At 41.4% G+C, this 15,425-nt stretch overlaps 1 protein-coding gene across 3 annotated transcripts; it reads right to left on the bottom strand.

Annotated features, from left to right (window-relative positions):
• Positions 1–779: 779 nt before the first annotated feature.
• slc22a17 (solute carrier family 22 member 17) lies at positions 780–14,352 on the bottom strand. Of its 3 annotated transcripts, XM_086066489.1 has the most exons (11): positions 14,064–14,352; positions 13,819–13,983; positions 12,018–12,545; positions 8,639–8,742; positions 7,324–7,478; positions 7,083–7,248; positions 6,321–6,445; positions 4,735–4,840; positions 4,436–4,659; positions 3,310–3,421; positions 780–2,219 (listed from the first exon to the last, which is right to left on the bottom strand). In XM_086066489.1, exons 3-11 carry the CDS (start codon positions 12,489–12,491, stop codon positions 1,943–1,945), a joined length of 1,743 nt encoding a protein of 580 aa, XP_085922615.1. In that variant the 5' UTR covers positions 12,492–12,545; positions 13,819–13,983; positions 14,064–14,352; the 3' UTR covers positions 780–1,942. The 3 variants fall into 3 exon arrangements, with proteins under 3 accessions (XP_085922615.1, XP_085922616.1, XP_085922617.1); XM_086066490.1 differs by having other exon boundaries at positions 13,819–14,352; XM_086066491.1 differs by lacking the exons at positions 13,819–13,983; positions 14,064–14,352 and adding an exon at positions 13,517–13,592.
• Positions 14,353–15,425: the final 1,073 nt, after the last annotated feature.

Here is a 15,425-nt window from a genome sequence, read left to right as displayed (position 1 = left end):
ATTTTTTGTCTGTGTGGGTGAGTATGTGTATGTGCGTGCGTGCGTGCGTGTATTTGTTAGCTCACCAAAAACCTATTAGAAAAAATCTCATACCGTTCACCTAAACCGAACACCGCCGTCAGGAGACCCGAGGGGACCAAAGAAAACCAAGGAAGGTGAAATCCAGCACCGACCAGACACCACCCACCGGGCCACCCACCAGAACTCCTCCCCAACCCAAGAAACATCCAGACCCCAACAAATCCAAAAAACATAAAATCAGGGAGGCCTCAAGAGACCGAAGGAGAGACCGAGAAAAGGAAAGAAGGACAGACGAAGCCGAGTGAGATCCACAGACACCAGCCTCCACCGATTCAATGACCTGAGGGGGAATGGTTTACTATTTGCTTTTGGCAGCTCACATTTCACAGAGCAAGACAAGAGATTCCTGAACAGATTAGAGGGCTTAAGCGGGAGGTCACATTGTGATTTTGACACCAAAAAAAGCAAAATGGACATTTTGAACCGTGGTTTGTTCAGATATCTTTTGGCAATGATCATAGATAATAATAATAATAATAATAATAATAATAATTGTGGCCGTAAAATAAATACAATGGTGCATTTGTAGCTTTGGCACACTTAAAATGCATTACGTTGCACATGTGTACCTAACATTGAGGCAGGTGAGTCTTTCCCCATTCCTTCAACAAACCACATGCAAACAACAACTGCCAAAGTCGAATTCATCTTTCATAAGTGCTCTGGTTCGTTCGAGCTCCAACATGACACGTACACTGTTAATGGAACTAGTTTTATTGGACGTGAAATCAGGTTACAGAGTTAACTGGGTCATCATTGAACAATCAGTGTTTTCAGACACAGTATTATCAGAGTCAAGCCAGGTCATTATACTGCGGAAGTAGTCAAAGGTGAAGAAAGAGTTTGTAATATTCATTATCCCTTTAATTAGGAAATACCGGCTTTTTTTCTGTGCACATTGAGCCCACCAGCATAGACTTTGCCTGCAGTCACTACATTCAACTTGAGCAAGACAAAACAGTCGGAAGTGGACTAACACGGAGCTCGGAGGGCCCTTCGGTAGCTACTGCGGCGCTTCGTCATGGGGCCCCTTCTACAGCATCGGCAGACATTCAGCATTAGGCTTATATTCGTCACCGTGTGAGCTTCTACTCCACTTGAACCCATACATGTCTATGGTGAGACTTCTAAAGAGGTCATGTAAGCTTCTGAGGAACAAAAGCATTTTTTATTTTTTTTTAAAGGCCTTCCACACATGCAGATAGGAATGTTACGACACATTTTGCCTCCATGCCTAAACTGTAACTTATTAATAGAAAATGTACTGCTCAGTCTCTTTTGGGCACGGCTTAAATAAAATAGGAATAATCTGGCTCCGGGCCAGATTTACACTTTGAATTGGATCCCTAATACTGATTACGCAGTGCAGTACAACTGTTTCGTTGGGCAATTCTCCTTTAACTTTGTCGTATCAAAGTGCATTTTGCTACGCCGTCTCCTCTGCATAGTGCACTGAATTCCACATCTTTCAGACACGCATCAAAAGAAACCCTTCATTTCAAGAAAAGTATTTACAGCAAACAGCTTGGAGTGTAACGGGATACATCTGAGAACTGTGCTCTACGTCAGATGAGGGAGGTGTCAGCTCATTTCGAAATGAGGACTGACAAACAACAACAAAACATGACACATGCCAGGAACTGCGTGTGCCAATCATCGACAGATAAGAACGATTTCAACTGGAGGAAGCTGAGCCACAAAGAGACGATAGTGTTAGGAAGATTCATCAATCGCCATGAATTCAAAAATCTTTACAGCCCTTTTATCTCTCTACTCTCCTTCATCCGTCAACATAAACCAAAGTACCCTTAAGTGTACCCGTGGAATTGCACACGCCACCCCTCCGACTCCTCCGAGGCCGTTAAGTCTCCGGGTTGGGCGTGGCCAGCAGCGGCACGTTGTCCCGCCTCCTCCTGCCCAGCGGGGGGCGCCGGTACTGCTCGCCGTCGGCCAGAGTCTGAGGCAGCGGCTTCCTCTTGCTCTCGGGCAGCAGCAGGATGGACAGGACGGCCAGCAGGGCCAGGGAGGAGTAGACCACGTGGTGTAGGAAGTAGCCGTAGTGGTTCCTCAGGTCCATGAGTGGCGAGCTGAGGCGCCCCACGCAACCCAGGGCCAGCACGGCGCCCACGCCCGTCCCTCTGTGGACCCACACCCTCAGCTTGTAATTATATGAATCAATCTTGCTTCCCAACTTTTAGTGAGCCGAGGCACGTATTTTACAATAGGAACCCCTACATATTTTTTGGGGGGGTACCCTTTCCTCCGTCAGTCACTGAAAAACTCACAGATTTGCTGTATTTGTGCCCAGGCCAAGCAATAAAAGTATTACTTTGGTGCCATCTTATGGCATCTTGGTGCCATATAGCTATGTTAAAGTGTGTTTTGCCACCATTTTGTAGTAACTTGCTGTCAAATAACTACAGTACTGTTTGTTGAAGTAATTTGAGGAGCTTTATTTAGACAAAAGAAGTGCTTTGCCACCATTTTGTGGTATCTATAGGCACTTTAAGGGGTCAATTATTTATGTATTTACGCTATTTTTGCAGCAGGGCTTGGTTACTATCCTCTCAATTTAATGGCAAATTTATTTAATCAGTTTGAAACCTGGGTACATAAAATATACATATATATATATATATATTTTTTTTTTTTTTATACATAGCGGCACCAGGTAGATAGAAAGACTAGCTAGCTGGACCTTCTGCTACCTTGTGGAAGAGCATAAATTTGTAAAAATGTGTTCTGCTGTCCAGAGGTGGCAAATTCAGGTCCAGAGAGTTAAAAGCTTTAACCATTGATGTTAGCTAGCTACCTAGCTAACTAGCTCCCTAGCAGGTAAACAAGCACCATGGGAGCTAGGTAGGGTGCTAGCTAGCTAGCTAGCTCCCTAGAAGGTAAAACAGCACCATGGGACAGGACCATGCTTGGTCCCTAGCAGGTAAACAAGCTCATGGAAGCTAGCTAGCTAAATAGCACCTGGGGCTAAAGCCAAACTCTGGCAGGGTTTTTACTTTCTGGACCTGGATTTGCCACCTCAGTGCCCGTCCATATATGTTGCTTGCATAGCAATATAAACAAACAAAAAATGTAGTAAATAAATAGTAATTTTGGAAGCAATTCAAGTGATATTGATAACACACCTGTTGATCTCTCACGGTATGCGACTGTGACACGGCAGTGGTTGGGAATCATTGATGTAATGTAAAGTACCTCAAGTGCTTTCCTTACCTGATGACGGTGGGCATGATCTCCGCAGTCAAGAGAATGCAGAGGGAGGCGGTTGCCTGCGAGGAGAAGAGGCCCATCACGGAGAAAACAGTGATGGCAGTCTCACTGAGATCTGAAGAAGGAAAGACGACGCGTCAGAATTCTGCATTTGCTCTTCACAATTAGGCCTTTTAATAGTGTAGTTCACAATTTGAACAGTAAAGCTGCAGTATATTGATCAATTGGCAGAGTGGCGTATAATGTAACAGGAATGGTGTGCTATTACCAAACGTCTTCCTGTAAAGAAAAAAAAAATCAGTTTGCAAGAAAAGAAAGCAAGGAAGAAAGAACACAAATTGCTTGGCGTCTTTTTCCTCGCACGCCTTCTTTGTTGCCCTGATTGCTATTATATCATACTATTAACATCAGTAACTTCCTCGTCACTGACATGTCTCACAGTGTAAACACAGGTCCAATCAAGTTTTGGCATTCCAAGCGTGAGAGCAGTGACCTGACCTGAACTGCTGCTGGGCGATCATTTGTCTTGATTTATGCGGTAGCACTTTTGAGCCTCAAGAGGGAGATAGAGACTTAGACAATGATGTCATTTCTGAAGATAGCGGTAAACCAAAAAAAAATGTCAACTATGGTTCATTTGTATGTTTGTTGGGAAAATGTCATATTCATAAATGTAAATTTCTAAACTCAAGACCTTTATTTAAATTATTTGACTGAGACAAGTCTCTTAAATTTATATGAAACAAGAAATGTCAATTAGTAATTACTATACATGCAGAAATATATATATAAATTTAAAAAAAAACTCAGCTAATTGAATGTTAATGTTTGTTTTTTATTTTTATTTTTTAGTATTTTTTTATATGTGATTTATGTTGATCTTCATGGCGGATAATTTTTATTTATATATTTTTTGTCGATACATGTAAATTGGATTGACTGATATTTGTATTATTCATGTATGTTCAGTAAACGTTATTAAAAATAACTAAAAGCAATATGACATATTTATGTATACTTTAATATGACATATTTATGTATACTTTACAGGGACCTAAAACCCAAATATAGTGAATTTGCAAATGCCTACCCGCCTCTCATATAAGTAAAAGAAAATGATCCCGCTTACACTTCATGAGTCCCAGGAGGATCAAGGAGGCCAGGCCCGTCATCGTCATGGAGAGCAGAAGAATACCGCGGCGGCCGCACCTGTCGACGGTGGCCCACAGCAACACCCAGGCGCCGCCCCCCGCGCACACCGACAGAAGGTACGTCCAATAGAAGCTGGGAGTCGTGCCTCGGACATCGCCACGGAAAGAGCTGTAGCAGTGGCTGATGCCGTGAGAGATAAACCTAAAGGGAAACATTGAGATTGTGCTGACTTGGCAACAGAAAATGTGATAAAGGAAGCTGTGGCGGATGACTCACGAGGTGAAACCGAGCACGCATATGTTCTTCCAGATGTTTCTACTGTGGAAGAGCTCAGGGAAGGATAGATGGGGACGTGAGGAGGGCGCCGGCTCGGAATCAAGCTCTGGTGCCGGTAAACAGAAAACAGCAGGGGTCAATGTCAATCAGGCAATATAGAGGCAGCACTGAGGCTTATGTATCATTTTGCATTAATAGTTTGCATGTGGTTGTTGCAAGTTTTGGGTCGTCCTATCACGTTGCAACAAGTGAACCACTTGGATCATTTTATTTATTTATTTTTTGCGGTCTTGTGACTGCAGCAAAATCCACCCTGTTCTTACCCATCCCAGAGGTGGCCATTTTGCCACTTACTGTCCACTAAAAATGACATCACAGTTGCACAAGGGCTCAAGTAACAACCAATCATAGCTCAGTTTTCCAACGTCAGGTGAGCTGTGATTGGTCGTTACCTGAGCCCTTAGCAAATGCGATGTCATTTTTAGTCGACAGTAAGTTTCAAAATGGCCGTCTCCTGAGATGGATAAAAACAGGTGGATTTTGCTGCTTATTTCAAATTCCACAAATGCAATATTAACTCATGTGCTCCCGATAACGTATAAAATGTTCTATTTTAAATATTGCCATGGTCCCGAAAAATGTATTTATATTGGGGGGGTTTTATTATATATATAAAAAAAAAATTTATGCTAGAGCACACAGAAGGCTTTGATGCAGCCTCTGACATGAAGAAGTCGCTTAAAGCAATGGTAGTTATTACAAAAAACAGTCAGCAGGTGGCAGCAGAGTATAATAGATCAACCAGGGCCATTGTGGGAGCCATTCCGTGTTCTAGCATGCGGGTCACTAAGATGGCCATTAGGTGTCACCCTTGCTTCCTACTTAAGCCTATTTAAGCCAACAGGTGGTCATCAGTAACAGGTGTGTAATTAGACTTGGAGCAATACAGTTTTTAGACCGCTGTTAGGCTCGCTAGGAGTTGGGCACATTGTGTTTAATGCTGGCAAGATTTGAATGTACATTGTAGCACTTGAAGCTTACGTGAGGAAATAAATCATCTTAAAGGTCACACAGCAAAAGACTTGTTTTTCCAACAAAGCGATCAAACGCATCAAACACTTCAAATGTCTATCGCACCCAAAGTGGCTTTAGGATGGACTTAGCCACTACAGCCATGTTGCACCAAGCTCTTTTCCCCAGTGTTTTGAACAGGTTTGTGAATAATGATGAAACGTAGCAATATTCTAATGCTAATTGCTGCAAAAACGGAAACAGAAAGAAGAGACTCTAATCGTTCTTTTGGTAGGTTTCATGTTTTTGTAGCAAGAGAACACAATATTCTGTGGGCCTTGCAAAATCTGTCAAAATCCAGTAAAACAGTCTGGAGCGAAGGGGGTTGCTTCAGTGAAATTGGCTGGGAGTGAATGAGTTAATCAGAATGCTGTGTTTAGACTAGTGGGGCGGCATAGAACATATTATTGTAAATATTTTGTGTGTGTGTTGCCTTCTCCTATAATAAAACAAACAAAAACCCAAAGTAGTATTTGAAAAGGCACCATGACACAAAGCCATCACTGTGCACGCACCTGTGAAGCTCTCATCATCCCTCAAATCTCTGTTGGAGTTTCTCCTCTCGCTGAAGGAGTTCATGTCTCCATGTCGCTCAGACAGCAGCAGCCAGCGAGGAGACTCTGGAAAAACTCCAGGAATGCTGCAGGCCAAGTGACACGTCAATACTTTTGACCTTTACCCAGCATCACACCATTGTAGCCTTTGTGATTTGGCCTTTCAAAGTGGAAATAACCACCATGGGTTGCATGCGTAATGTAATAATCCATCTCACCCCCCCCCCCCACCCCCCACTACAACTGTTTGTTCTTAATCTGTGATTATTACTTTTTTAATTTTGTTTTTCAAGCAAGAATGGAGGTTTAAATTACAGCAACGGACTTTAACGATTATGCACCCTTGACAAAGTTGCTTTAATGCATACTGACATGAGCTAAAGGGCTCAGAGTGGTGAGGGAATAAGAATCAATACAACCCAAAAAAAGCCTGCCAGATGCAATCGAGACACTTTATCAAATGCCAATCGGGATTCTGCCTATAGTTATTGCATCTTTCTGGCAAGCACGTTTCAGATAACAAATATGCATAACTCAGGCCCACGTTCACAACTAAGCTTTTTTAACAAGCAGAATGGAAAATGAATGAATGAATAAGACCATAGGCGAACTTGTGAATATGCGAGTGTCCACTGTAAAGTCAAAAATATTGGGCATAGTCGTGTGTCTTCGTCCAAAAATGCAAATGCAGTATAAAGGTGAAGAATCTAAGCTCTCTCATACCCGTAGCTGAGGAAGAGCATCAGCGGGGCGGCGCCGGCTCCCAGCAGACCTCTCCAGGACTGACAGCCAAGGGCCACTGCCAGCAACAGCAGCTCCCCAGAAACGGTCATCAGCCCCGCCAGTACGGTAGCTATCAGCCTCAGTGAAGGCTCACACAACTCCAGGCCTAAAAGACCAACCAAAAACCAATGACCTCAACAGGAAAATGTCTAATACTGTTGTCTGGGCGCGCAAAACTCACGAGCGATGTAGAGGGTGAGGTAGACGCCAGCGCTCGCAGCCGCCAGACAGAAGCGCATGGCGATGAAGATGCAAGGGTTCGGCGAGACACACACCAAAACGCCAAACAACACTGACAGAGTGAGTGACACTAGCAAGGCCTTGGAGCGGCCAATTCTGTGAAGGAAACAAGCGGGGCGGTGTTTACTTTGCTTATGTTTGTTTGGAAGTTGCGGTTGGTGTAAAACGTTTTTACAAAGAATGAATGAAGATTTTGGGCATATTTGCAAAATCAGTCACAAAATCTATTATCTGTTTGAATATGCAGCTGAAATGTTGCTAAATAAACATTTTCTTTTCGAAAAAGACGCCTGAAAAATTGTACATACCTGGGCCAAGGAGTTACTCAAATAATCCTATTTTCAATTCAAATTTTTGGCATAAATTAGGTAGATTCACTGAGGATACTTTGTTGATTCTGCACTTGTAATGATATATTACAGTACATCAGTTAATAAATAAAATGCTGTCATTATTTTTGACAGATTATTATGAAATTTTGATCTAGTACAAATAATGTAATTTGAGGAGTGAAATATATTTTTAATTTGAAGTCTGTCCAAAAACAGAGTGTAAATAAGCAGCAACAGAAATCTAAATATTTAACCTTGAGCAGGCATTACTTATTCGCTCATCGTATCAAATGTGCTCAGTCAACTGCCGCATTAATGGCAGCTTTAACATCCATTATCTCCCTATAAATTATCCTCAAAACCTCCCCTGTAGGTAGATCATAACCAAACTGCAGTCCACATACAGTATGCCTGATGTGTACATTGCAAGCTAAGGGTTTGCGGTTGCCATTTTATGGACATGAAGAGTTTTAGTAAAATCCACAATATTGCTTTCATCGTTTTAATATTTTCAGCGATTGATGTGGGCATAGGCAGAGATGAATTTCGGTAAAGATTGGTATCATGATATCCTGATATCAAGTGACGTTAAACTTTTTCTATGGAGAGGAAAACGCTGAGCGCCCATAAAATGAAACATACTGGGGCGGTCATTTAGATTTTTGGAGATTATGTGGTCATAGGTCGAAATGTGTAAATTAATTTTGGACAATTGGTCATAGTTTTCTAACATTAAGCTAGCTTCTTTTTTTTTTATAGTAACATCTATAGGGAGAACAAGGCTTAAATGCCCCAAAAATCCTAAATATTGTGCCGATTGTTTTGATATTTTCTGATATCTCAGAACAAATTAGTCGCACTCTAGAACTCTGCTCAGTCAAAATGTTTGCAATATGTTCTTGATCTTGTGAGTGTTTGTGTCACCTGTCAGCAGCAAAACCTAGTCCGAGACAACCGGTCAGAGCCCCCAGGATAAAGCACACCTCCTCCACGGGGACCAGCCAATAGCGGTCACACACCAGATCCCACTGCACACAGTACGGCCAATTGAATGTCAGCCTTAAATAGTTCTAGTACAATTACATCAAATGAAAAGTAGTTCTACTCAAATTAATTAGGTTGATAAACCCTTTTATTTTCTTTGCAGAGAAAGTAATAAAAACATGACTTTTAATCACATTTCGGCAAGCCACTGATTTCCATTAACAAGTGAGCTGCTAATGTTGCAGTCTGCTGAACGCTGAAAGCAAAATGATTTTGAATGATGGAGCGACAAACAGCGGGACCGGGAGGCTGCAGATGAAAAGCCTCTGCCTAATTGGAGCCCGAGTGCATAAACGAAAAAGCTTGTCAAATAATCGCCGCCATCCTGTTGCTCATTGACAGACTCACAGCAATGCACATGTGGCCGTGGCGCTGCTATGGGTGGACGCAGTTTGGAAAATGCTGACAAACGAGTTGAAAAACTCCACAGACCAGTTTTGTGACTATTTCATTTGTGCTTTAACAGACAAGTATTTGCTTGAGCGGTCTCAGATCGTTACTTGTTTGTATAGGAACGGTCCCTCCCTGTTTTTGTGACTAACATGAAATTTACTCAACATGTCGTCCATGAACATGTCTCTCAGACCTGGGACCATCTTGGTTATCATGCTTGTTAACTCATTCACTGCCATTGACGGCTATAGACGTCAAAAATTCATTTGAACTAGTTTCACATTTTTTCCCACATTTGTTAACAAGTGTATGAAAACCTAGAAAAAATGTGTTGTACATTTAGAACAGATATCAAATTTGTGATTAATCTTGAGTTAACTAGTGAAGTCATGTGATTAATTACAATTCTAAAAAAATTAATCGCCTGATGCCCCTAATTTTTAAAAAAAAAAGAAGAAGAAAAGATTATTAAAAATTAGGGGCGTCAGACAATTTCATTTTTTAATTGGAATTAATCGCATGACCTCAATAGTTAACTCACGATTAACCACAAATTTGATATCTGTTCTAAATGTACAATTTAAAAAATTCTAGGTTTTCATACTCTTGTTAACAAAAGTGGAAAAAAATTTAGATTAATAGAAATAGTTAAAATGAATTTTTCACGTCTATAGCCGTCAATGGCAGCGAATGAGTTAAAAGGGAAAACGCACCTCCACTCCATATTTGCAAACCTGGTACAAAAAAAACCTTCGTTTGTGCTCGCAGCGCTGGTGTGGGCACCACTTTAGTGAGCACACGCACGCACATGCCTGAGAGCGAGTAACTGCGGCAGGCGAAACACAATTAAAAGGCAGTGAGATTTAATGAGAGGAAACCAAAGGTCCAACGGCAAAATCCAAAATACTTTGAAGAGAATGCGCCTGACTTGTATTGCATATAGCAGGGGTGTCCAAACATTTCGCTTTGAAGGACGCATACAGAAAAATCAAAGGATGCAAGGACCACTTTGGCATTGTCTGACTTTATTAAATACACTAAAACGTCAAGAAAAGCCTATCAAAGTTGATCGGGCAAACTGTTTGGGAATTTTCATCATTTGGGGTGGCCCACAGCCTTGCATCACACCACATTAAATCTGCCCCTGCCCTGAGCTGATCTCCACCTTCAGAACCAAAACAAGAGTCATCGGTAATAAGATGACACTTTTTAACGCCGTGTTGACTTGAGGATCTTGGTTAATCATTAATGTGATATGTTCTCAAATCAGACCAGACAGCAGAAAGTGAAGACAAATATTTTTGCTTCTGAAACATCAAATCATGAAACATTATGAAGAGACATTTTGTTACTATTTTACATGTAAATGATTTATTTCTATATCAAAACAAGCGCTATAAGTTGAATTCATTAGTCCTTTTCCAACACCAGCACCCAATAGGGTTGTTAGACCAATGCCAGTAAAGGTGGTCATCTCTTGAGTCACCGATACCGAGTACCGATACAAGAAATATTTTTGATATATAAAAATAAAAAAAGACATGAAATTTGAAAGAAAGACATGCATGAAATAAATGGCAGTTTTATATTCTTCTCATTTCTTATTTCTTGTTCCTTATCGTAAAACAGCCACCTTAAAATAAGGTCGGGTATCAGCCCGATACCTGGTATCAGCACTCTTCCGTCCCTAAATCCGCGTACATTATGACATTCACCATTACGACATTTTGCCATATTTTTTTCATGATCATCTTGTATGCACATTTACACTGAATTAAATATTAGGAATGGGGGAGCACCGATATCAAGTATCGGTATCATGTCGAGACGAGTCTTATTTCCAGGTATCGGTACTTGTGGCTCTTGTGACCTTTTTGAAATCAGAAACTAAAATTTCGAAATTGGAATAATGGGAAATTGCCGCTAATATCATGTAATTTTAAGGAAATATGCTACATTGGGATATATAGGTCTTTCTTTAAAATGATCAGACTTTTTTGTGTGTGGGGGGGATTTTATGCATCAAAAGTACTGGTTGTATCGGTATCGGTGACTACTCAAAAGTTGAGTACTTGCACTGTTAACTGTCCGAAAAAAAGTTGTATTGGACATCCCTACTAAATGTATATTTTGGTTTGGCTATGTTTTTTTTGCTATAGTACAACTATTTTAAATACAACAACATACTTTACGTACTTTAATGTACCGTATTGTGCATATCGATGCTTAATAGTATACGCAAATATAAATTCAGACCTTTGAATTATGTAATTGAATTCCATGACCTTGTCCTGTGACACCCATATCTTTTTAGTCCAAGGGGACCAAGAGCCAAAGGTAATGAAATTGCCAGACGTCCCTGATTTGTCACATTGAGGAGGAAGGGATGAATGGAGGCCACGTCTATGACATAATGATTCTGGGCCACAGCTGTCACGGAGACAGATGGAGACCCGGAAAAAAAATGTCTGGCTTGGGGATTTCATTTTCGCTCTGCCTGACCAGTGAAGCAACAAACGAAAGGTGAGAAGGAGGCTGAGCGTGTAAGAGAAGCCTCCGGCATCAGGATTAACCTGTGATAGTGATCAATTATTTAGAATGCTCACAAATCTCTGATATTTCATCTTGAAGACGACATCAGTTGCCAGAACTCCCTTTCGGGTCTGATTGTGTCAAAATCCTTCTCTCAGAGGCCCTTTTATCCATCTCGAAATGACAATAGAGTATGTGCAGCTGCTATTTAACAAGGCACAGCACAATACTTGTTTGCCATCTCAGCAAGAAAAAGAAAAACACAATTCCCTTGAGAAGCAAGTGCTGCTTCAATAACAAGCGAAGCAATAAGGGCGCCCACTTGAAGCTTTACCTCAGTTACAATGTTGTTCTTCAGCCCTTCCGTGATGTTATAGTCCCAGCCGGCCTGGCAGTCCACCACCACCGACTGGCTCCCGTTGACATACTGCTTACACTGGGAAAGATCTCCGTTGTCGCCAGGCCTCAAACCCTTCTCCCAGGGCAGGGAGACGTTCAGCACCTCAGGCGACGGCGCGGGCCCAGGCAGGCGGCAGTGGTGTGGCGAGGAGAGGGTGATGAGGGGGTCGGAGGAGAGCAGGAAGGCCAGGAAGAGATTTGGAAGGATGGACAAAAAGATCAGGACCCGTTGTTTCTTCCGACCCAGAGCCAGGACCATCACCTCTCCCGTGGGAGGCAGCGAGGGAGGGACTGGGAGGGAGGAGGAGGACGGGGCGGGGGAGGAAGGCACGGGGGAGGTGGGGAGGGACGGAGGAGGCGCGGGACATGGGGAAGGGGAAACGAGAGGGGGGGAGTCTGGCGATGTCATGATGGAGGAGGGATTGACAGTGGAGGTGCGAGAGGTAGAGGCGAAAGCAAAGATCTATGAGAGGAAAAAGAATTACACAAATTAAATGTCAACATATGATTACATCACTATAACATCATCACATGCTCCCGCCAAGTAAAATATCATAGGTCGAGGACCCCCTGTGCAATGTTGCCTAACTTTGTTACAGTTGTGAGGTGAATCACAAAAAATGCTTGAATTAGCTCTTGATGACAATTGAACACTTGTACTTGTATTTGAGTTTTCAGATTACACCGAGAATTTTTGAACGTCACATGATGCTGGTGGTTTTTAGACTTGCAATTGACTTTACCTCTCTCTTTTTAAGTCTTGTTTTTACATCATGTAATCATCCCCTGATGCTAAGAAATAATTTGCTTATTACTAGAGCTGTCAAAATTAATCGCTTAATCTACATGTAATCGATTATCTAATTAATCAACAATTATTTTAATAATAGAGTAATTTTGTAATTAAAAATTGTCTGAATCCTCAGATTTCAGCATAACAGTAATGGTTCACTGATTTCTGTAGTCCTTCATGAAAGAAGATTGATTATCTTGTTTTTAATCAAAATACGACATTTGTAAACATCTGTTTTTACTTTGGAAAACAATGACCGAGCCGGTAAAACAGTACATCAATCCCCATTTTTGTTAAATCACTATATGAATACGAAGTACAAAATAAATAATTGCTTAATAAACAGTAATCAGGGGGGGGGGGTGCTTTGTTAATACACTTTAATGCAAAATTAAAATGCATCCGATTAGTCCATTAATCGATTAATTAATCGATAGATTAATCGATTCTAAAAATATTCAATAGTGAAAGCGCTATTAATAACCAAATGAAAAGTACAGAGATATTTGTTTGTGTATAAAAATGTAGGGAACAAAGGTTGGATAAGCAGTTAAATAAATACTTAAGTACTATAGTATAGTACACTATAGACACCTGAAAATCTAAGTACAGTAACGAAGTAATTATACTTCGCTACTTACCGTCAGTCTACCTTGTTGATACACATGCTTCTCCTTTGGGAGCAGGCAGCCAGTGTTTCCCTGCACAGGAAACCTTGCACACAGGAATCCCACCGGCTTATATAAGAGTCCCCCCCCCCCACCACCACCATCACCACCACCACCCCACCCCTCTCCCCCGCGGGTTGAAAACGTGAAGGGAATGTTTGTCACAAGGGGCAGGAAGCGCACAACTGTGAGAGACCCACCTGCCCAACACGACACAGCGCTCATAAACATACACAACAGCTGCATGGCTTCAAAACAAGCACTTGTTTACGTACCTTCTTTTTAGGATGTTATTTATGTGCTGCGTTGTCTCTTGCAAACGTCCCGAACATTGCGGAGTGCCAGCCCAGCCTGCTCAGAGTACTTCAACGGCTCTCAACGAACATTCGCCTCGATGCCAGTCTGCGTTGTACGCAAGTCCAGTGTAAACCGACATTACTCTAAAATAACAAGGACAGTGAAAATAAACAAATAAACACGCTGGCGCACACAAGGACACGGTAGTTGTGTTTTAGCTAACACTGGCAGCTGCTGTAATGGTGATGAAGCTCGTCGGGCGACAGCAAGTCCGAGCCTGACGCTCCTCCTCTACTCCCTCGTTGTCTTTTTAAACGTAAAAATTCCCGTTCAGGTTCTGTCTTCCAATATGAAATAAAAAGACCGTCAATAGCGACGAATTGTCACAGACAACATTCTGTGTCGTCATTCAACCGGTCGCGGACAAAGCGCTTGTGGAGAACAGCATTGAGAGAAGGCTTGTGGGAGCCTCCGCCGGCGGCTTGGAATTCGGGATAGTTCGGCCGCAATCGTCAAAATGTCGATGACGTCTCCTGTCTCGGCACCGCCAGACATCGTCTATCGATTGCAGAGCAATCGTTCCGTGATAGATAGATAGATAGATAGATAGATAGATAGATAGATAGATAGATAGATAGATAGATAGATAGATAGATAGATAGATAGATAGATAGATAGATAGATAGATAGATAGATAGATAGATAGATAGATAGATAGATAGATAGATAGATAGATAGATAGATAGATAGATGTGGAAAATTTGAAGAAAGACTTACCCTAAGTAGCCTACTTGCATGTAACTTGTTGGGCCAGCAGGGCAGAGGCATCCATAGTATTTGGTATTTTAAATGTACGGATCGCTTTTACAACTGCATTTTGTCTGGGGGCATCTAGAAGTTAAACAAGTGCATAGATTATTTGAAATTTCATGGGGGGGGGGGGCTGACAACGACAGTTACAGCAAGTACTGTTAAACCTTAACAAGAGGAGAAATACTTTTTGTAGCATATTATAGAGATTCTCAAATTATGTTGTCATGTTATTTCCTCTTTAGTACGATTGGCGGGACATTAATTGATTTATGTAACACACACAACTCTTACTGTACAAACACCAGTTTGCCACATGGTGGCGCCACAGAGCCTGTCAGAATGACATAACTTTTTTTTCTTTTAACATTTTTTGTTTTGTTTTTCAGGTTATACACAGGTGTGGAGTATGTGCAGTATGATTGCTGAATAGACTTCTCAAATAAAAACAGGACAGCATAACAATTGAAAATGTAAACAAAAATACAACTATAAACGTGCTTCCAAGTTTGCAATAATGATTGTTTCTGATCATTACATCAATATCAGATCACTAGACTACAGTGAGTATAAAAAGTCTCCACACCTCTGTTCACATGCCAAATTTTTGTGATGTAAAAAAAAATAGACCAAAATAAATCATTTGAAAACTGTTTCCACTGCTTTTTTCACATAGATGCAGTATTCTTAGACCCCTTGTTAGTCTGCGACAAATACATTAGATTAGAATAAATTTACAGTTGATCAGAATGTAAACTTTAAAAGATCTCCCTTT

This window comes from Leptonotus elevatus, chromosome 21 (genome assembly GCF_054856555.1).
Source record: "Leptonotus elevatus isolate MCC_2025b chromosome 21, RoL_Lele_1.0, whole genome shotgun sequence".
NCBI lineage: Eukaryota > Metazoa > Chordata > Actinopteri > Syngnathiformes > Syngnathidae > Leptonotus > Leptonotus elevatus.
This window is presented reverse-complemented; position numbering and strand designations above follow the sequence as displayed.